At 38.4% G+C, this 23,510-nt stretch overlaps 1 protein-coding gene across 4 annotated transcripts; it reads left to right on the top strand.

The window, feature by feature from the left end:
- Positions 1-5,969: 5,969 nt before the first annotated feature.
- Positions 5,970-14,040, top strand: LOC311077631 (E3 ubiquitin-protein ligase TRIM35-like). 4 transcript variants are annotated; one of them, XM_084106210.1, is made up of 5 exons: positions 5,970-6,082; positions 12,165-12,329; positions 12,409-12,431; positions 12,524-12,642; positions 12,724-14,040. In XM_084106210.1, the coding sequence occupies exons 2-5, from the start codon at positions 12,234-12,236 to the stop codon at positions 13,392-13,394; spliced, it is 909 nt and encodes a 302-aa protein (XP_083962336.1). In that variant the 5' UTR covers positions 5,970-6,082; positions 12,165-12,233; the 3' UTR covers positions 13,395-14,040. The 4 variants fall into 4 exon arrangements, with proteins under 4 accessions (XP_083962336.1, XP_083962337.1, XP_083962338.1 ...); XM_084106212.1 differs by lacking the exon at positions 12,409-12,431 and adding an exon at positions 7,146-7,182 and having other exon boundaries at positions 6,003-6,082; XM_084106209.1 differs by lacking the exon at positions 5,970-6,082 and adding an exon at positions 7,152-7,182.
- The last annotated feature ends 9,470 nt before the right edge of the window (positions 14,041-23,510 follow it).

Here is a 23,510-nt window from a genome sequence, read left to right as displayed (position 1 = left end):
TGTTCCCTGAGAACAGGGAACGAGACAATACGTCGTCGACGTTATGGGGAATCGCCTCAGCGTGACCAATGACTGAAGTACCTGTGGAAACCCGCCAATCGCATTGGCCCGCGTCAGCCGCGACGTGACGCTCTGGCGTGCCCAGGAAGTATAAATAGAGCGCCCAGAGAACATGTCATCCTCTTTTCGTCTGAAGGGACTGAGCAAGCAGAACCGAAAGCATGGCAGGGAGACGTATTGTCTCGTTCCCTGTTCTCAGGAAACAAAGGTTACATTTGTAACCTGAGACGTTCCCTTTCGAAGGGAACCTCGACAATACGTCATTGACGTTATGGGGAACGCTGTACCCACGCCGCCATGCTAAGGGGATGCCTGACCACTACAGTAATCCAGGTAACAGCCCCTACTGCTCACATCAGATTAACAATAGCACTTCTCCCTAGGGCCAACGCCGAGCTCTAGCTCAAGGTCTGGATACCAAAAAGTATATGGAAGCCTCAGCAGTACGACCCTCATATGGAGAGGAAGCCTACTACATATACTGACAAAAGACTAGCTCGCTATTTGCATGAAGGCCTCTGCAGGATGACTCTAGAAGAAGAGGAAGCCTGAAACATGCAATATGTATATGGAGGCCTCAGCAGTACGACTCTCACAGGGAGAGAAAGCCTAACACACATACTAACAATAACTAGCCCGCCTAGGCTCAATAAGTATATGGAGGCCTCAGCAATACGACCCTCATAGAGGAAGCCTACTACATATACTGTTAAAAGCTAGCTTATTATAAGCTATGAGGACTTGCAATGTCTAAATTAATATCATAACCAGGAACGCCTGGTGAGGCCTGTAACCTGGCAACCACAGCATGTGCCCATGATCAGGAAGGCCAGATGAGGCCTGTAACCTGATAGTCACAATACGTGGGAGCTCCCATTCAGGAAGGCCTGGTGAGGCCTGCAACCTGACATGTGAAAGCTCATAACCAGTGAGGCCTATACCCTAGCGACCACAGTGAGTGGGAGCTCCCATTCAGGAAGGCCTGATGAGGCCTGCAACCTGACATGTGAAAGCTCATAACCAAGAAGGCAGAGGAGGCCTGAAGCCTGGTGACCACTGTAATGTGGGAGCTTAATACTCAATAAGGCCGCTGAGGCCTGTCACCTGGTGAACATCAGTATGTGGGAGCTCATAGGAAGGCCTAGTGAGGCCTATGACCTGATAACCACAAAATGTGGGAGCTCATATTCAACCACAGTATGTGAGAGCTCATACTCAGGAAGGCCTGGTGAAGCCTATAACCTGATAACCACAGTATGTGGGAGCTCATATTCGGGAAGGCCTAGTGAGGCCTCTGACCTGATAAGCCACAGCATATGGGAGCTCATATTCAGGAAGGCCATTTGAAGCCTATTACCTGAACACCACATATGTTTTTTTTCTTTTTTTTCTTCATTTTAATTCCTCAGAATTAAATGCATCAACACTGGATAAGTGAAACACGGTCTGGATGGTAGGCTGAATTAAAATATCCTAAAGTCAGATAATATTCCATCATTTTAATTCCATAGAATTAAATGCAGCCCTAATCACCAGGCAATACTGTTTTAATATTTATCTATACGTTCTCGTAATATACACACTGCCTCGGCAAACGCGAGATTCGAGCCGTTTAAAATAAATTTGGCTTTCATCCCTCGAGAAGAAAGTCAACAGGTGCGAGGTTGAAACATCCGACAGCGCACGGATGCACGCGCACCGGGATATTTCTCAATGAACACTGCAGCACCCTCAGGAGCTGACTGTGAATGCCTCACACCCAAACAGTATTATTTCACAAACACAAAGGTCGTGTGAATCACCAGGTGCGAGAAACCTCTCGCACGGGTAAACGCACTTCCTATATGTTTTCTTAGCTTTCTCCATAATAACCAACTTACAGCACTCAGTAAATCAGTCCCTGAAGACGAAAAGAGGATGACATGTTCTCTGGGCGCTCTATTTATACTTTCTGGGCACGCCAGAGCGTCACGTCACGGCTGACGCGGGCCAATGCGATTGGCGGGTTTCCACAGGTACTTCAGTCATTGGTCACGCTGAGGCGATTCCCCATAACGTCGATGACGTATTGTCGAGGTTCCCTTCGAAAGGGAACTAAGAAAGTCAAAAAGCATTACTTTGTGCCCCGCTCTCCCGTACTAGTGTAAGACGATTTGAGATGATCCTCATCACGTTTGATCGAAGAACAGAAGGAAATGTGGTCACACCCTTTTTAAAACAAAATACATAATCTCCTTATTTGTGTTTCCGAAGTTATTCATGGTTCATGCAGCTTTAACTCTCTAACATACCTCGTTTTTAAAATCACACTAGTGTACACCTGCCAAATCTGGCCGAAAACTATAGATTTTTATATAAATTCCTAAGTTACTTGAATTTCTATTTTTAGTATCAATATATTACTGTAACAATTGCAATAATACCATGTTATAAAATGTGAACATGGGTTACAAAGAATGTATAAATATTTTGTATAAATTATGGACAATATAAAAATAATATATTTTTACGTAATGTGCATTTTATACAATATATATACCAATAGAGTCTAGACTATATAAATTATTACACAAAACTATTCACAGTGTGTTCAGCTGTGACCGGAAACCCTGTGCACAAATATACAGGAAACTAAAGTTGAGATTAAAAATGATATATGTTTTCGATTAAACCTGTTTTGTGAAACCATGAATGAAAGAACTGGTCAACTATTCTTGTTTATAATCTGATAACATCCTCTCATGTGTTTCATCTAAGGCGAGGAAAGCTGAGAAAATTAAGTTGAAGCTGTTGGTGGTTTATAATGATTTGCCCACTAATGTTGCTCCTATGCAAACAATATACTTTTATATTTTTATATTTTTATAAATTTATATTTTGTTGTTATTTGTGTATTCTTTCACACACTGTTTTCCAGTCTATCTTTAATCCCAGTGTGAAAGGTTGCACTCATGACTGACCAATCCGAATGGATATTCAAATATATGTAAATTCATAATGGCATGTAAATGACGCAATGAAGAAAAAAATGAATATGACTTTTCCAAAAGAAAAATATATGTTATCGATTTGTTTTTGTTATTATGATTTTTTTAAACAGCCTTTAAAATGTTTTTAGAATCTGTAAATGTTTTAAAAACAATCAAAACACTGTATCTCTGATAAATGAATGTTTGTGATGCCCTTTATTTTATTTTATTTTAAGTTCATTTTTTTTGTTTCTTTTATTTAAATGATAGTTGTTTCAATTTATACTTACATAATGTGAAAATGAGAAATGGGTCAAGATGTTACTATTTAATTCTCTAATTTGGAAATTCAATAAAAAATAAAACATAAAAAAAGAGCTTCCAGAGATCGCTGTATCATATATGCATATTTATGCTGATATAAAGATCAGCATAATATAAAGATCATCTGCATATAGGCTACGATCCTTCTGATCATACATGATCAGATCCACATCATTATGAGAAGAAACCATACAAACCCATCAGCTTTCAGTGTCTCTTTGGCACGTCATCAGGCCTGTTTGTGCATGTTTCTTGATGCACTGAATGAAAGACTGGTTCCCCCTGAAGAGAGAGAGCTGTTGAGGCCTGCCATGACTCGTTGCCCTCCACCAGTCTCGCCTTCTGAATGAATGGTTTGCAGGACATCCCTGATATGAGCAGATGTCCCTTCTGGAGACGATGAATGCTGGTTGCCTGGCAACGGGTGCCAGGGATGGATACAACATGCAAGGAGGCATATTTCCATCGGTGTATTGCAATGGAAACAAACATCCAATGTGATGTTGATGAAAACCTGTGGCGTAACTGTCAGGAACGAATGGAGTACATGTGAAGTTTATTTATATTTCCACCTACAAGTTTCCTTTTTCTTTTCTTTTTTTACAGTATTCAGCATATCTGTTGAGTTTGTAAAGCATAATTTCATATTTATAGCTGTATTTTGTTGTCCGTTGTGTAATGATTGATTGAAAGAATAAATTAATTTGACCTCAAGTTTCAGTGTTTGATGGAAAAATGTGCATGTGTTGCATGTTTTTACAGTTTTTCAAACATTTCTTGAAACCATCACTCACTTTCTCAAAACCTTAAACACAAAAGCAAATGTTCAAAACTCATTCAGAGAATCTCTGACTCTTCTGGCAAAATCAAACAATGCTTTCAGATCTTACACACATCAGTCAATATCACAGATCATTCGTTAGACACTACATGAAAAATGAAAAATGGAGGACACAGAATCCAAAGCATGCAGTGACAGAATAAAAGTATATTGTAACAAAGTAAACAAATTTTGCAATTATGTAAAAAAGTAATGACACCTTACAGTAAAAAGTGAATAGTTGTACATGCATTGCAAGTGTAGTATAGTATTGTACTGAATATTATCGAATGTCTGTATATTCAGCACTTGCATACTGTGAAAATACAGTGAAATACAGTAAAAAAATCTAAATAAAAAAACATGTTACAGTAAAGTACACTCAGAAGAGTTGTACAACCTCCTCCTTAACTCATATTCTTCCTCCTCTAACTCTTATATTGTTTGTGTAGGAGCCATTTATGTTTATTGTTTGCATAATATTTTATTTTGTTTGGCTATATTTATATTAGTATTTTGGACACTGGGTGACAGTGATTAGATGCACATGGTTGTATATAGGGGGCATAGGGGACAGGAAGTGGTAGCCACAGGTAGGGGGAGCGCACACAGTTCTCACCAGACCAAACACCACAGATTAGAGTCTACAGATCAGAATATACGCAAACAACTGGAAACAAGATAAGAAATCAACCGGTATGTTCATCTGTTTGTACAATTTATTACAATAAACCACAAACCTCAACTGCAATAATCTCTGTGTGTCTGCGTAAAAACTTCACCCCTACCTGTGCATGATGGCAAAGAGTTAAAAAAGATAAGGATTGCCAAAACAGTTTGCATCCATTATTGCTATCAACATTCAGTGAAACATTTTGGGTCAATTTAGGCACTCTGAACTGTCTTGTAATTTGTTCAGTTGGTTTCCTCTCATCATTAGAAATAAGTGTGAACAATTTTGAGTCATTGTGTGTAAACGATGACAATTGTGTTGTAGTTGTGTTTAACTTTAGCCTGCCTGTGTTTAGCGTTTTGAAACATAAGTGCATCACAGTGAGAAATGTGTTTTAATGAGTGAGAATGTGTTTAGAGTTTTGCAAGAAGAGTGTATGAGATTTGCAAACAGTGTTTTAACGACCTGAACTTGTTTGATGTTTAACAGAAAGAGTTTTACAAATTGGTTTAGGCTATAGAGAATTTGGTTCAGAGAAGTTTAGTGTTTTAGTAATTCAGACAAACTGTAATGTTTCATGAGTGTTAGACAATTTTGCAAACAAAATGAGTTATTTTGATCAGTGAGCTTCAGTTTTAGCCTGTGTGTTATTTCAGAAATGTGACGTCAGAGCGGACAAATGTGTTTAAGCAATCGAGAAAAACTGGCTCACTAATAATATTGGTTTAATAATCTCTGAGTGGAATTCTTAGAATTTGTTTTGTTGCTGCCTTGACATTAATGATTATATTTTCATTTCCATTTTTCCTGTGTTTTTAATTGGTTTTGTCAAAACATTTGATCAGGAAACCTAAAAATGCTTATTGTGCTAAAATAAAGGTTTTATTCAAGTCACCAATTCGCAAACACACACACACACACACACACACACACGCACGCACACACACACACACACACACACACACACACACACACACACACACACACACACAGGTATCAGATTACAGTTCTGTTGAATCTGCAATGACTCTTTGCGCCACTAGAGGGAGTGAGTTTTTTTTTTTTTTTATAACAGTGGAGTTTTAGTTAGTGGAGTTATAAGTAAACAAGACACACCTTCACCAGGTAGAAACACACGGTAGAAACGAAAGGAAAAGAGACGGAAGAGAAGAGACGCCATTCCGAGGCTTTAAACCTGTTCACTGTGTGGATATTTAAACGGTCGCATATTGTGTGGTGAGTTCAGAACGTACTTCATGTTACCATGCAGTGATATAACAAATTTCCGCCATTTAGGTTTATTTACCTCTTTACATGGGATTTAAAACACAAATCATTATATTTTGACATTAGAATCTTTAATGGCGGAAACGTTGACGACGTATAAAATACTTCTGATATTAAATATCATGTGAATGATCAAATTAGAAGTGACATTAATATTATTATTACTGTATATGTTCACATGTAATGAACCAGTGAATGTTGTTTCTGTTGCACAAATACGAGTAAATGAGACATGCTTGTCATGACGCACTTATGCCTATATATATTCTGTGCAACAACAGAATCAACAATCACTGGTAAACTGGTAAATTCGACACATTCTGGATGCAGTATTCAGCACTGCTTTTGCAAGATCACTAGTATTAGACTGCTAAAAGTAGTAAAGACTGATGTAAATTATGTTCTTAAAATAAATGTAAATTATTAAATTTCAAACTGTACATTACTATTACACACACACACACTAAAGACTGCTGTAAATTATGTTCTTAAAATAAATGTAAATTATTAAATGTCAGACTGTACAGTTACTATTACACACACACACACACACACTAAAGACTGCTGTAAATTATGTTCTTAAAATAAATGTAAATTATTAAATTTCAGACTGTACAGTTACTATCACACACACACACACACACACACACTAAAGACTGCTGTAAATTATGTTCTTAAAATAAATGTAAATTATTAAATTTCATACTGTACAGTTACTATTACACACACACACACACACACACACACACTGGTGAGATTGAATGTTAGTTTGTCTGTGCAGATTATTGTTTTGTCATTTGACAGTGTCTGTCTGAAATACACAATTAAAGGGTTAGTTCACCCAAAAATGAAATTTCTGTCAGTAATTACTCACCTTCATGTTGTCATTTTAACAATGTCTTCACAAAATTTTGGAGATGGCTATAATGATTATCTAGCAGCGTATGAAGGAGTGAGACAGATCTCAGATTTCATCAAAAATATGTTAATTTGTGTAATTTCTGTTCCGAAGATGAACGAAAGTCTTACGAGGTTGGAACAACATGAGGGTGAGTAATTACTGACACAATTTTCATTTTTGGGTGAACTATCCCTTTAAGTTAAAAGTCTATTTGTTTATATTTGTTTAAGTAAAAACAATTATGTTTATGATGGCCAAAATATTCTGTTATGAATGGACAGTGCCTTTCACAACGGTAAAAGAAAAATTGAAATCACAGCATATGGCTTTAATGTTTTTGTGACTGGGCATGTTTATCCAAAACCCTAATAATTAAAATGTTCTGTTGTTTACTTGCTTGATGAAGAAGAGGACAGAAGTGTCTTTTATTGAACAGACTTTGTGCACCCAGATTATATATTAGTATATGTTAAAAGCAACCCAAAATCACATCATATGTAGAGGTGGAGTTTGTTAACAGGTAGTAGCAGGTATTAAAATCTTAAAAATCTGTATTTAAATGCTGTTGATGAAAGACCCAGTAGTAAAGTAGGCAGAATAAAATGGATTTTCCCTTTAAATGTCCTTTATGACAGCAGCACACACTGTAAAAAATAAAATAAAAAAATAAATAAAAAGATCAATTAGTTATGACAACATAATGTGTACATTGCTTTAACTCATCAAAATAAATTAAGCCATTTTACATCTTTTTAAAAAATATACAAGATTTAAGTCAGTTTTATTTAATTTAACTTGAAATGACTTAACATCTAACTTGATTGTACTTAAAAAATGAAGGCAATAACTACTTTTTACAGTGCAGTTTCTTAAAAAAAAAAAAGTTTATATGTAGATAACTTGTGAGGTTATAATACATGAGAGCAGTTGCGTTTTAGACCATGGTGACTGCGTGCGACCTGGACCGCATCAGTGAATGGTGAGATATTTTACTAAATAAAATGATCCTGTCAGAAGAATTGCGCGATAACTTCATTATTTATTTTATTTCCATCTGAATCATATCAGTGATCTTTTGTGGGGGTTTACGCATGCGCAGTAAAGGTGAATTTAGCGTTTTCAGGCGTTTTTCAAAAGTTTCTCATCCACACTGAAACGTCCGAAAACGCCTGAAAACGCTAATGTTGACGGAGAGCGTTTATAAACGAAAACGCCGTTTTCAAATGTATCCGGATTAATGTAGACATAGCCATAGTCGCCTTATTTCCCAGTGGGCATTTGATGTCAATTTAACATCAATATGACATCACATTGATGTCAAAATTACATCAAGAAATAGCTCAAAAATGAAAGTCATATTGACGTCAAAGTGTCGATGTCAATTTGATGTCAAGATTTTGACCTCTGCTGATGTCATTTTGCCAAACAAAAAGGTGAAATGCATGGCCGTACACTTATTACCAGCTTCATTTAAAACTAACAAGATTTACTTTATTTAATTTCCAGTTTAATGAAATCATATTTTGTATTTTAAAGTCACCATGATGAACAGGGGGCGCATGCGCACGCAGCGACTGGCAGTGAATGAGTGTTCGGCGTCCTCGTGTATGTTTGATGACGTTTCTTTTGTTTTAGTGTCTTAAAAGTTTTTATCCGTTTTTATGTTTCTACTGAAGGAGTGCTCTTAAAGTTTTACATTTGGTTGAAATGGATGCTTTTTATCTTTTTGCGTTATGGCTTGTGATGTACTGGATGGCCGCCGGTAAAACTTGCGGGGCTTTATGCCAAGGGAGGACAACATATACGAGAGAGACATTGTTGCAGCTCAAGAACAGTAACCCAGCTCGGGAAAATCTAATGTTGAATGTACCCAATTCGATTCGAAGGGATTACCAGGAAGCAAGGGACACGGTAAAGAAAAGGAAAAGGGGCAAACGAGGCGGCGTAAAAACTCGCCTAAAGAAACAGCGTTTCAACCGGGCTCCATTGCCTTCGATGATTATGGGAAATGTACAATCACTAAGGAACAAAGTGGATGAGCTTCAAGGAAATGTCCGCTACCAAAAGGATTTTATGAACTGTTGTATTATGGCATTTACTGAAACATGGCTCACAGAGAGTGACCGGGACGTCAATTTGTGTATGGATGGATTCGGAGCCCCTTTTCGTTTGGATCGACTATCAAAGGTGACGGGGAAAACCCAAGGAGGAGGGGTATGTTTGTATGTCAACAAGCGATATTGCTCATGTGTTACTGTCAGAGAGCGTATTTGTACGCCTGACATAGAACTTTTATCGGTGTCCCTGAGACCGTTTTATCTACCTCGAGAGTTCCCTCAGATGTTTATCACAACAGTTTACATTCACCCGAAGGCAAACTCCGCGTCGGCTACTAGTACAGTATTTGATGTTGTACAGAGGTTACAGTCAATCTCACCGGAGGCACCAAACTTCATCCTTGGTGACTTTAATCATGTCTCCCTAAAACAGACTCTTAAAACTTTCCATCAGTATGTCTCCTGTCCGACCAGACGGGGAAAGACTTTAGATCTGTGTTATGGATCGGTGAGAGGTGCATATAAATCTATTCCTCTGGCTCCCTTGGGCTCGTCAGATCACAATTGTGTCCATTTGCTGCCCACATACAAGACTGTTTTAAAAAGGGAGAAAACAGTGACTAAGGACATCCGAGTGTGGTCAGAAGATGATGTGTCCTGTCTACAAGACTGTTACAGCTGTACAGATTGGGACATTTTTAAACAGGACTGTGGTGACGATTTGGACTTAATGGTTGATGTTACATGTTCATATATGGCTTTTTGCAGGGACATGATAATCCCATGTAAAAAGGTCAAAATCTATTCCAACAATAAGCCCTGGGTTACTAAATCAGTTAAGTCCTGTTTACAAAGGAAAAAATTTGCATTTAAACACGGAACAACTATGGACTTACATGTGGCTACTAAGGATTTGAAGACTGAAATCCTTAAAGCTAAACAAAGCTATAAGGAAAAATTAGAAAATAAGATGGCATCCAAAAATCCTGGCTCAGCATGGGCAAATATGAAAACCATAGTAGGCCTTCAGAACTCAAACTGCAGCAATCAGGTTACTTTAAATGGTTTTAATTCTGATTTTGAACTGGCAAATGCACTCAACTACTTTTACTGTCGTTTTGACAATTTGGATTTCAGTAAAGAAATCCAGGAGTTGAATTTTAAATTAATGGATGATCAGCATTTTAACATTGACCTTCAGGAGGTTGAAAAAGCTTTTAGACTTGTAAAGGCAAATAAAAGCCCAGGTCCTGACAGCATCTGTGGCAGACTATTAAAGTCATGTGCAAAAGAACTGAGCCCTGTATTTCATGAGATTTATAATAAGTCTCTGAAGACACAACATGTACCGATCCTCTGGAAGGATGCGGTGGTCATCCCTGTCCCTAAATGCAGTGGTCCTAAGATGATTAATGATTTTAGGCCGGTTGCTTTGACTTCTGTTTTAATGAAAATCTTTGAGAAATTAGTGCGGTCTGAGATCCTAAGGTTGACCGAACATAAATTGGACCCTATGCAGTTTGCATATAGACCTCACAGAGGAGTACATGACGCTACAGTCACAATGCTAAATTTGCTATTAAGACATTTGGATGGCCAGAGGACATGTGCTAGACTTTTATTTGTTGATTTTTCTTCAGCCTTTAATACAATTCAACCACACATTTTAATCAAGAGGCTCTTAGATCAGTTTGCGTTAAGCAATAATTTGATGGGTTGGATTTTGGATTTCTTAACTAACAGAACACAGAGAGTCAGAGTTAATGGTGTCTTATCTGAACAGAGGAGCTCCTCTACAGGGTCTCCTCAAGGATGTGTGCTGTCTCCACTTTTATTTATTTTATATACAAATATGTGTCAAAGCTTGTATGATAACAGAATTATCATAAAGTATGCGGATGACTCAGTTATTTTGAGTTTACTTTAGGAGAATGAGACCTCACATGGCCCAATTATTGAGGATTTTGTCAATTGGTGTGAGGAATCTTACTTACAGCTTAACATATCAAAGACCAAGGATATGATCATTGATTTTAGGAAAAGTACTCATCCAAGTGAACCTACCTCAGTTAAAGGCCAAACAATAGAGTATGTACAATCATACAAATACCTTGGGACTATTATTGATGAGAAACTGAATTTTGAAAAGAATTGTGAGGCTCTGTGCAAAAAGGGGCACCAGCGTTTGTATTGCCTAAGGAAATTATCTGTGTTTAATCTTGACCGAACAATAATGAAAATGTTTTATCATGCTTTTATTGAATCTGTGTTGTCCTTCTCCACTGTAGTATGGTATGGTCATATATCTTTAAAGGCAAAAAATCAGTTAGACCAGATAGTAAAATGGTCTGGCCGTTTGATAGGTGAGTCTAAACCAGGAGTGGCATCCCTGTATACCAAACAGTTACAAAGGATGGCCTTCTCAATCTTACATGATGACTCTCACCCCCTGTACAGTGAGTTTCAGTTATTGCCGTCTGCGAGGAGGTATAAAGTTCCAAGGTGTAGAACAAAAAGATATAAGAGCAGCTTCGTACCAAATGCGATTAATATGATTAACAAAATGTAGAGGTGGTTCTCAGAAATGTTGTAATAGGGTTTCTTTTATACTCACGTCGCAGAACGTCATAGGCTGACGCCGGCCAATGTCAAGTTCATTGTCATGTTTAGACTCATTTCAGACACCCGTCATGCCGGGGGCATTTCCAATATAGTGTCCTCTAGAGAGCAGTGGTTCCCAAACCTGTCCTGCCGGCATCCCAACACTGCACGTTTTCTTTTTCTCCCTAATCAAACACACCTGATTCAACTCATCAGCTCATTATCACATGGGTTAATGAGCTGATGAGTTGAATCAGGTGTGTTTGATTAGGGAGACAAAGAAAATGTGCAGTGTTGGGGTGCCGGCAGGACAGGTTTGGGAACCACTGCTCTAGAGGACACGGTTCGAATTCCCATTAAAAAGGGCACAATGCTCCTCTGAAAGATGCATGCAGTTTTGTTTATTAACCACTAGATGGTTACATAGTGTATCTTTAACATCACATTTAAAATGTGTCATAACAATCTCTAGTTCCTCAAAAAGGAGGAGGAGAGCAGGATAACAGCTCTAAATGAAGAAGAGAAACAAAAGAGAGGAAAGATGGAGAAGAGAAGGAAGGGGAGAGTACATTCACTCTCAGACAGACTCCGAGAGGTGGAGGAGGGAATGAAGGATGATGACATCGCTTTCCTTCAGGTGGGGGAGGGAATACACTTCACATACTCACACTTTTTGTTATTTTATTAGTCTCTAATCTAGCTGTGCATTTTCACAGAATTATAACAGCCTAATGAACAGGTATTTTTTTGTTTTCTAAAAGAAAATATTCATGAGTATATCTGTGTAAATATTTGTTTCTCTGAGGTTTGTGTGTGTGTGTGTGTGTTTAGGACTAAATACACGCTTCCAGATGCAGAACTGAGTTCAGAAGCTCTTATTGATCTTCCTAAACATCTGGGCAACTTGAAGTACCAAGTGTGGGAAAAGATGCAGAACAGCTGCCCTTACTGTGAGTGCTAGTATTTGTCGGATACTGTAAGAAGTGCTTATAAGTCGACTAACAGATGTTATTTTCTTCTAATCTCTCCAGATCCCGTGATCCTGAACCCAAACGCTGCTCCACCAGACGTCTCTGTGTCAGATGATCTGATCTCTGTGACCTCATGTTTCCGTCGGCAGAACGAACCCAACCCTCTTCCTCTACACAGGAGCCGGATGGTGTTGGGAAGTGTGGGATATGGTGATGGTGTTCACACATGGGAAATTGAAGTGAGAAACAGTCGCCAATGGACACTTGGAGTGTGTCTTGGATTGGAGGGAAAACCTCCTACACAACCTTTGACCCCTGAAAACAGCTTCTGGGGTCTCAGACGTGATGGAGACTCGTACAGATTGCTGACCACTGGAATGTCAAGATTAAATATCAGTGTAAATCCAGAGGTAGTGAGAGTAAAGCTTGAGTGTTATGATGAGGACTCATGGAAGAAGAAACGCTGGAGGAAGGTTAGCTTTTCTGATGCCAGCAGTGATTCTCTTATTGCACAATTTATCAGAGTGCCGTTGGAGGAGGATCTCTTTCCCTTTGTGATGCCGGAAAAGCGCTCCGTCCCACTGCATGTCGTCCCATCTAACGTTATTCTGACTGTTGAACAGAAACTGTCATTCATGGAGAGACATCGAGTCTTAATCGACGTCTGTTTTTATTTTGTTATGGCTATATTGATGGTTATGTTATGGAAGATTGACAAACAAGGCAGATGAAAAGGAAATAACTGTTCATTTACTGTAATGATCTGTTATACTGATTACTTCAGCTGAGACTTGACTGGTCCTGCTGAACCATCTCTTATTTATTTGAAGGACCTTTTCCCCCACATCAGTTTTTTTTTGTAGTAGACTGATTTCAGAACAATCACGGAAACTGACCAATTCTTTATCCTCCTCACAATATCCCAAAGCTTTTCCTGTTGGTCCGCAGCAGCAAAGCAGATATAACAGTCATAATGTTGAATGCTAGTCTTGTCTATCATTGTGATCTAACGTGACACCCTGTGTACTAAACTGGCTTGTTGGTTTCAGCAGCACTTATTATCATGGTTAATGTGAGTAAATATCCTGTTTCACCAGAGGGTTGTTCCATAAAACAAGATTAGAATACAAGCCAGGCTTATTTTGGTTAGTCAGACTTATTGTCGGTGGATTCTGTTTCATAAAGCAAACTTAAAATAGTTCAAACTCAGTTACCCTGGCAACTTATGCTGGGAAACTAGCCTGGTCCAGGGCAGGCTAACTGTCAGGCTAAGCCTCAGCTGTTACACAGATCCTCTAACACTGAACACAATGATATTACCACTGACACTCTCTCACACCATTATTGGACTTTATTAACCACTATTAGTCCAATAATAAATACACAGTATACAGAAAATCAACTTAAATAAGGCTACAATGATAAATTAGACAATATATATATATATATATATATATATATATATAGAGAGAGAGAGAGAGAGAGAGATATAGATAGATAGATAAATACAATATATATATACTACAGGTTTTCTTTTTTTACTGGCTGAATGTTTTGTGCCCAAGATTTAATTACCGGTAGATTGTTTTAAAGATTTATGAATACATTTCTCTGGTTTTGTTTGGCAGCTGTAGTACATGTTTATGATAATTAGAAGAACATTAGAACACAATCTAAAAAAAAGCTTTTTAAAGCAGAAGTTAAAATCACAAAATTAAAAATAAATAATTACATTTAACACAATTATACAAATTGACAGTTCCTTTAAAGACATCATATTTTCCCCCAATAAATATTCCTTATTTTTACTTCTACTTTTTTTCTTTTGTGATAATACCCACCAACACATAGCCTAAAAAACACATGATTAGAACAATAACCAAAAAGTACATAGTTAGACACTTTTACATATGATTTAAGGGGGAAAGGACAAAAAACAATAAATAAATATTAATAAAAAATTAACATTCACATATTTATATCAAACTCTTATAATGACACATAATTCCTAATAGTTATTCAAGTAATATTATTTGAATATAAAATATTCAGTATTAAATAAGTAAATAAATAAAATAACAAATAACTAGAAATAAAAGGGAGGGAGGGTTATATAAAAATGTAGTTAATGTAGGCTAATATATATTCCTTTATTTTATGGAATATTCTTTGATTTTAGAGTTGCACATTTCTTTTCAAAATGTATACATTTGCTATTAATTTCATGTTATCCTCTCCATTATGTACTTTAGAAACTAAATCTACTCATTTAAAATTGGGGATTCTTGCTTTCTCCAAAAAATTATTGCATTAAAAGCATTCTAAATAAGTATACATCATCTTTATTAAGTAGCATAGGTCCTATACCCAAAACTATATTTTGTATCTTTATATATTTAGTTTCTTAAAAAAATTAGGCTACTTCTGTTCACTGAAGAATTCTGTTCGCTAGAAGTTTACGGCAACTTATCCAACATCCTAAAGATAAATTATTATAATTAGAAGATATTTCTATTGTTATAAAATATCGCATATTAATTTTCCAAGCAAAATGTATATTTTAGTCAGAATTTTGCGCTCCTATTTGGCACGCATGCGCGCAGCAGCGCTCGTTCAATATGAAGATTAGCAGCAAAATGGATACATTTGCTCGACTTTCTAACATTTACAGATGGAGAATATAACTGTAAAATGTAAGTTTTGCACTGAGGAAAAAAAAAAAACATGTCACAAACACATAAAACAGCACAAAATATACGCTGTTTGATGGTGGATCGATTTGATCCACGATCAACCTCTGCTTCAGAAACGCGTGCACACGCAATTATCTAGACTAGATAAACCTGGATCAAATTAGTGAGATTGCGTGAACTTCAATTACCTTTTATGGAACCACTTTAGCCCCAACTTATTTGTTAGGCTCGTTCAAGTCCGGTTTTGGAGTTTAATCCCCGCTTTTCTAAGCGTCTTTTATGGAACAACCCTCGGTTCTGTATTTGAGGGTTGTTCATATTCTATGATTCTGTTTTGCTGGTGTAACCTTCCATGCCTTTCCACTTTTCTCTGTTTTTTGACCATTAGTTGCTGGATTAGATTTTTTAACTATGATACTAGGTTATTGTTTTTTTTTATTTTATTTTTTTATACATCTTTACATCACATTATAAATGTTAGTTTATAAACTTAAATGTCAGGCAGTCAGCTTTTAACGATTTTGTATTTGACCCACTGGAATCCTTAAAGAAATGAATAATTGGGGCCAAATGTTCACCCACTGTTCCCACAATAAAACTGTAATGGGGCCATGTATGGGTTCAGTGTGATCACCCATGTGGGCCCCATAAGGTTTAGTGTGTAGTCCACCTCGGCACCATTATTAGCACCTATTTGCGACCCAAGTAAGCCCACATAATGAACATCTAAATGGGTCCCTCTTAGAGCCCACTATGGACCTATCATGTGCCCCAATGGGATAACATACATGAGGCCCATGTGGAGCCAATGGATACATTTCTATGGGCACCATTTGGGTTGTCCAATCTGGTTCCAAGTGACAGCCCATCAAAAACCCACATGGACATATTGCCTGGGCAGATGCAGGAGGCAAGAGACAAAGGCATGGTAACAAATTAGAAAAGCTTTATTGATTAATTTCCACTTTTATCAAAGTTATATAAAAAAGATTAGCAAATATTCTTATAGCAAACTAAGTTATATAAAAAAAGATTAGCAAATACTCTTATAACAAACTGATGGAACAAATCTGATGGAAGAAGTAGTGCACATTGACACTATTTTGAAGGCAAGGCAAGTTTATTTATATAGCACATTTCATACACAATGGCAATTCAAAGTGCTTTACATAGAAGAAATTAAAATAATAAAAAGAAACTAGATTAAAAAGTTTGTCGAGACAAACTTTAAAGGCGCTTGAGAAAGTTTGGACCAGAAAGTTTGAAGAAGTTTAAAGTAGTTTAAAGTTTAAATTAGTTTAAATTATTTTAAAGTAGTTTGAAGTTTAAATTAGTTTAAAGTAGTTTGAAGTTTGAAGTAGTTTAACGTTAAAAAGTTGCTAGGGTGTTTCTAGTGGGTTGCTAAAGTGTCCTGGGTGGTCGCTAGGGTGTTCTGGGTGGTTGCTAGGGTGTTGCTAGGCGGTTGCTAGGGTGTTCTGGGTGGTTGCTATGCTCCAATCCAATCCAATCCACCTTTATTTATAAAGCACCTTAAAAACAACACTGTTGACCAAAGTACTGAACACAGTCTATAAATAAACAATAACATACCACAGAGGCGCAAAAAAAAAATATAAAAAAAATAATAATAATAATAAAACCATAAATAACAATAAAAATAAATGCAACAGTGATACAAAACTAAAAGTCAACCCTCAAACTGAGTTAAAAGCCAAAGAAAATAAATGAGTCTTAAGACGGGATTTAAAAACAGGAAGAGACTCAGTCAATCTGATGTGCAAAGGCAGCTCATTCCAGAGTCTCGGAGCTGCCACGGCAAATGCACGGTCACCTCTGGATTTTCGTTTGGTCTTGGGGACGACCAGCAGTGCCTGGTCAGCCGACCGGAGCGAACGAAAGGGGGTGTAGGGCACGAGCAGATCAGACAGGTACTGAGGGGCCAGGCCATGCAGACATTTAAAAACAAATAAAAGAATTTTAAAATCAGTGCGAAAGTGCACAGGGAGCCAGTGGAGGGATTGGAGGATGGGTGAGATATGGTCAAATTTTCGAGTTCCAGTTAAAAGACGAGCAGCTGCATTTTGGACTAGTTGTAATCGTGCCATAAGTGATTTGCTAAGACCAGTGTAATGTGCATTGCAATAATCTAAACGAGTGGTGATAAAAGCATGGATTAAAATTTCAAAATCATGTCGAGATAAAACCGGTTTTACTTTGACTAGTTGCCTCAGCTGGAAGAAATTGGTCTTCACCACTGCACTAATCTGGGCATCAAGTTTTAAACGACCGTCCAACTTGACTCCCAGATTTGTAACCACAGGGCTAATGTCTCGGGTTAGACAACCCAAGTCAACAGGAACCGCAGCAGCTGAGTCACTAGGAGCAAATAACACAAACTCAGTTTTGCTCTCATTTAAATACAAAAAATTCATAGCCATCCATGCTTTCACTTCATTCAGACACTCTAAAAGGGTTTTTGACTGACTTAGCGGCACATATATTTGGCAGTCGTCAGCATAAAAATGGAACGAAACATTGTGACTTCTAAGAATTGACCCAAGAGGCAGCAGGTACATTGAAAAAAGTAGCGGCCCAAGGACAGACCCTTGAGGAACTCCGCACGACAGAGGAGCCGAAGAGGACACAGCATCACTGACCTGAACTGAAAAACTTCTGCCTTCCAAATAGAACATAATCCAGGCTAAGGCCAACCCCTTAATGCCCACACAGTTCTCCAGTTGAGACAATAAAATTTGGTGGTCGACTGTATCGAACGCAGCCGTAAGGTCCAATAGCAGCAGAGCAACAGTATCACCAGAGTCCGAAGCCAGAAGAATGTCGTTGAAAACCCTCAGCAGAGCTGTCTCAGTGCTGTGGGCTGACTTAAACCCAGACTGGAAAATTTCAGTTATACAATTGTCATTCAAAAATGTGCTCAGCTGCAGATAAACAACTTTCTCCATAATTTTAGAAAGCAAAGGGAGCTTAGAAATAGGCCGATAGTTAGAGAGCTCAAGTCGGTCTAGACCAGGTTTCTTTAACAAGGGTTGAACAACTGCATGTTTAAAACTCATAGGTACGACTCCAGTAATTAAACTGACATTAACAATATCAAGTATGCAGGGCGCCACTGTAGGAAAAACCTCTTTAAAAAGACGAGAGGGAATCACATCATTGGGGGAGCCAGTGAACTTCATTTGACCAATAATCTTTTCTAAAAAAGGCAAGCTAACAGGCTCAAACTGGTTCAAAACAGCAGAACAGGTTACAAAAATGCCAGGGTCATACAAAGGTGGACCAATAAGGGCCCTAATGCTCTCCACCTTGTGGATAAAAAAGTGAAGAAACTCCTCACACACTTTTGATGGGTTCTCAAAGCACTGGAGTTGTGGGACATTAAAAACAGTTTTGAGGGTATTAAAAAGAACTCGAGGATTGTGACCATTAGAAGAAATAATGTTAGAAACATGCTGGGTCTTTTCAGCTTTTACAATTTTTTGATAAGAACACCAACTCTCTCTAAGTATCTGAAATGACACTTGGAGTTTATCCCTCTTCCACTTTCTTTCCGCCCTTCTGCACTCGCGTCTGGCAGCGCGGGTGACATCGTTCAGCCAAGGGTCAGATCTCGGTTTAGACAACCTGGTTTTTATGGGGGCAACCATGTCTAATGCTGCTAGACAAGCAGCATTAAAACCAGCGCACAGATCTTCAACAGTTGTGTTAGGACAAAGAGAGACACAATTTAGATTAAAAACAGAGGAAAACTGAGCAGCAGTGGAAGGGTTAACTATCCGACCACGGCGCACAGGAGCACACGGTTTAACTACGACACAAGAGAGGGAAATTTCAAATACAACAGGCATATGATCAGAGAAAAAAGCATCACAGACTTCAAGATTAGAAACAGTTAAGCCATGAGTTAAAACCAGGTCAAGAGTGTGCCCACGTTCCTGCGTGGGGCCAGATACACACTGTACAAGATTAAAACACTCAATGACATTTAAAAAGGCTCTTGCCATTGGCTTTTCAGGACAGCACACGTGAATGTTAAAGTCCCCTACAATAAGGAGGCAGTCATACATTGGCACAAACTCAGCCAAAATGCCTATGCTGTTGCTATATCAGCCTATGCTGTTGCTAGGCGGTTGCTAGGGTTTTCTAGGTGGTTGCTAGGCGGTTGCTAGGGTGTTCTGGGTGGTTGCTATGCTGTTGCTAGGGTATTCTGGGTGGTTGCTAGGGTGTTGCTAGGCGGTTGCTAGGGTGTTATGTGTGGTTGCTATGCTGTTGCTAGGCGGTTGCTGGGATGTTTTGGTGGTTGCTATGGTGTTGCTAGGCGGTTGCTAGGGTATTCTGGGTGGTTGCTAGGGTGTTGCTAGGCGGTTGCTAGTGTGTTCTGGGTGGTTGCTAGGGTGATCTGGGTGGTTGTTATGCTGTTGCTAGGCGGTTGCTAGGGTGTTGCTAGGGTATTCTGGGTGGTTGCTAGGGTGTTGCTAGGCAGTTACTAGGGTGTTCTGGGTGGTTGCTATGCTGTTGCTAGGGTATTCTGGGTGGTTGCTAGGGTGTTGCTAGGCGGTTGCTAGGGTGTTTTGGTGGTTGCTATGGTGTTGCTAGGCAGTTGCTAGGGTATTCTGGGTGGTTGCTAGGGTATTCTGGGTGGTTGCTAGGGTGTTCTGAGTGGTTGCTATGGTGTTGCTAGGCGGTTGCTAGGGTGTTCTTGGTGGTTGCTATGGTGTTGCTAGGTGGTTGGCAGTTGGCACAGATGGTTATTATGGAGTTTTTATAGAGTTCTTACTGTGCGTTCACACCGGACGCGAATAGCGCGTCAAATTCGCACCTGCCGCGTCTAGTTATACGCTTGGCCACTTTGTGTGCATTCGCGTGTCAAGAGCGAAATTGACGCGCGTAAAATCAAAAGTTTGAAGCGAAATTTACGCGCATCGCGCGCGTCAGAGGCGAAAGTTTCGAAACCTGCTGGCGGCCATCTTTTTTTAGATGTTTATCGAGCATTAGCATTAGCATTAATCGAGAGAGTCACCGCTCGTATATGCTCTGGAGAGCAGAAACAGCTGCGTAGGTTACATCGTCGCTGTACTCGGGTCCACCAAACCCTCCGGAGGGTTTCAGGAGTTTCACAATTTGCTCCAGGAGGTAGGTTTGGTGGACCTAACGGTGAGGACGCTGACGAGGACAGCGTAGGCCGTATAAGCCTCGGCCTCGAGTGGTCGCTGCCTGACGAGCCCGCGCTGTACAGCCCGGCGCGAGGTTCACCCTCACCCACACCCACCTAATCTGTCATTTATTTTTGTTTTGATAATAAATGGAGCCAGCCTCCAAAAGTGAAACCTGTCCTGTGATTTTTTTTTAAAGTTTTTATACACTAAATTGTGTTTGTTGTCTTTACATTAGATTAATAAAGTTTCATATAATCTAGAATAGATATGGAATAAATAGCATTCAATAAAAAATGAGTATCTCTCATATTGAAATTGAGTTTTTATGTGAAATATTTGCTTTGTTGTGCATTTTAGTCATATTACAAAATAATTTATTGAGGCCAAACATAAAATAACATTATAAACTGTCAGTTCACCACGTGACAGCAGCAAGCAGGCTCCTGATTGGTTAACGTGGCGCGAATTGACGCAGAAGTTCAGATTTTTCAACTCGGGCGGCAAACGCGAATTCGCATCAAACGCGTGAATGCACAAAAAGCACTAATAAAAAGTGCACCGCGCTAAACGCCTCATTCGCGCCGCAGGAATTTTTTACGCGCATAACGCGTCTTTGCATTGACTTAACATTGAAATCACTCGTGCCTGACGCGCTATTCGCGTCCGGTGTGAACGCACCATTAGCATGATCTTGGCATGATTTAGCACTTAACTTATCACTATTAGCATGTAGCTATTCACTGCTAGCATGTGCAGCATGTTGGAAGTGCTGTTTGCTAGCATGAGTCAAAAGAGCCAAACCTCATCTCTATATCATGTTCTGATACAGAGATATAGGTCTTGCAAAACGGTTGCTAGGGTACTCTAGTTTGGTTGCTATGGAGTTGCTTGGGAGCTGGAATCTTTAAACTTAAGACGTTTAAAGTAGTTTAAAGTAGTTTAAAGTTTAAATTAGTTTGAATTTTAAAGTAGTTTAAAGTTTAAAGTAGTTTAAAGTGATTTAGCACTCAACTAATCGCTATTAGCATGTAGCTATTCACTGTTAGCATGTGTAGCATGTTGGAAGTGCTGTTTGCTAGCATGAGTCAAAAGAGCCAAACCTCATCTCTATACGATGTTCTGATACAGAGATATAGGTCTTGCAACACGGTTGCTAGGGTACTCAAGTTTGGTTGCTATGGAGTTGCTTGGGAGCCGGGAGTTTTAAAATTAAGAAGTTTAAAGTGGTTTGAAGTTTAAAGTAGTTTAAAGTAGTTTGAAGTTTATGACAGATAGATAAATACTGTAAGTTAGATAGATAGACACACACACACACACACACACACACACACACACTAACTCGCTCACACACACTCAGAGTTTATGAGTTTAGAGTTTATAGGTGTATAAATTGATGAGTTTATAAGTGTACGAGTTTTTGAGTTTAGAGTTTATAAGTTTAAATGAGTTTAGAGTTTATAAGTTTAAATGAGTTTAGAGTTTATAAGTTTAAATGAGTTTAGAGTTTATACGTTTAAATGAGTTGAGTTTATACGTTTAATGAGTTTAGAGTTTATAAGTTTAAATGAGTTTAAGAGTTCAGAGTTTATTAATTTATGAGTTTAAGAGTTCATAAGTCTATGAATTCATGAGTTTATAAGTTAATTAGTTTACAAATGTATGAGTTTAGAGTTTATAAGTTTGAAGTTTAAATTAGTTTAAAGTAGGGATGTCCCGATCAGGTTTTTTTGCCCTCGAGTCCGAGTCCGAGTCATTTGATTTTAAGTATCTGCCGATACCGAGTCCCGATCCGATACTTCTAACTTATATTGCAAAAACAAAAAAGAATAAAGAAGAGTGAAAAAAACAGATCCAGGATGTTCCTTATTTTTTATTTAATTCACCTTATTTTAACATTCAACAACTCTGTTAACAAACAGAGCACTTCTGTGAGGTAGCTTGAACAATCAAGTAATAAATAAATTCTTCACTTTTGGACTTTAGTGCAACAGTAAATATTAAAAAATATTTCACACTGCACTGTTAAAACAGAGCGTGCAGCGCATATTTTTTTCGCCGCCCATGTTAACAGATTAAACCAGGCTTTAGAGCATTTACACCGCACGCAGAGGCGGCGAGGCAGTGCGTAGCAGAGCAAAGCAGCAGTGCCGTGATCGTTTCGGCGCCGAGTCTATTTTTGCTGCGCCGCTTTTGCTGAATTAAAGTGACAATACATTGATCATGGCCAAAATACACCGCAGTTTTATCCAAAAAGTGCATTGATGATATCTATTGTGTTTTAAACAGTCAATCAAATGACCAACAGCAATTTAAAAAGAAAACAAATGTCCAAAAACAAACTTAAACTTATTGCCATAACAATAAAAACAAAGATGAACCAAAAGTTATATAAATTAAATTATTAATAAAATAAGCTTCTTGACAAGTCTTTTCTCTTAAATGTATTTGAAAACGAAAAAAAGCAATGCCAACTTATCCATTATAGACTCTGTCTGTACACAACCCGCGGTTCAGCCGCGCGTGACAAATGCTGCCAGTATGAAAGCAAAACGCGCGTGTCCTGCTCCTGCTCACCATACGCACTGCTCCTGCGCTGCTTACACTCTAATAACGTGTGCAGTGTGAAACCGCCGTAACTCTGTGTCACCGCATAATAGAGGTGTTAAAAAATAATGAGAATATAAATACATATATATCCGAGTCCTGATCGGGAGGTAACGTCCGATTCCGATCGAGTCTGAAAACACGTGATCGGGCCCGATTTCCGATCACGTGATCGGATTGGGACATCCCTAGTTTAAAGTTTAAATTAGTCTAAAGTTTAAAATAGTTTGAAGTAGATAGATAGATGAGTTTATTAGTTTATATGAGTCTCAATGGCTCATATAGTATATAGAACGGCAGTTTGAATTAGTCTTCAAGGTGTTTAGATTTAAATTTTTGTCGGTTGGTGAGTTTGAATCTGAAAACATTCCGCAAT

The sequence above is a fragment of the Abramis brama genome (assembly GCF_963993115.1).
Source record: "Abramis brama genome assembly, chromosome: 2".
Taxonomy (NCBI): Eukaryota; Metazoa; Chordata; class Actinopteri; order Cypriniformes; family Leuciscidae; genus Abramis; species Abramis brama.
Note: the sequence above shows the minus strand (reverse complement) of the source record. Positions and strands in the feature narration are given on the sequence as shown.

What these genes read in the sequence shown, in the direction of transcription:
- LOC311077631 (XM_084106209.1), top strand. An exon ending in ATGACATCGCTTTCCTTCAG is followed by an intron (nt 12,330 to 12,408) that starts GTGGGGGAGGGA and finishes GCATTTTCACAG; the next exon opens with AATTATAACAGCCTAATGAA. An exon ending in GCAGAACAGCTGCCCTTACT is followed by an intron (nt 12,643 to 12,723) that starts GTGAGTGCTAGT and finishes TAATCTCTCCAG; the next exon opens with ATCCCGTGATCCTGAACCCA.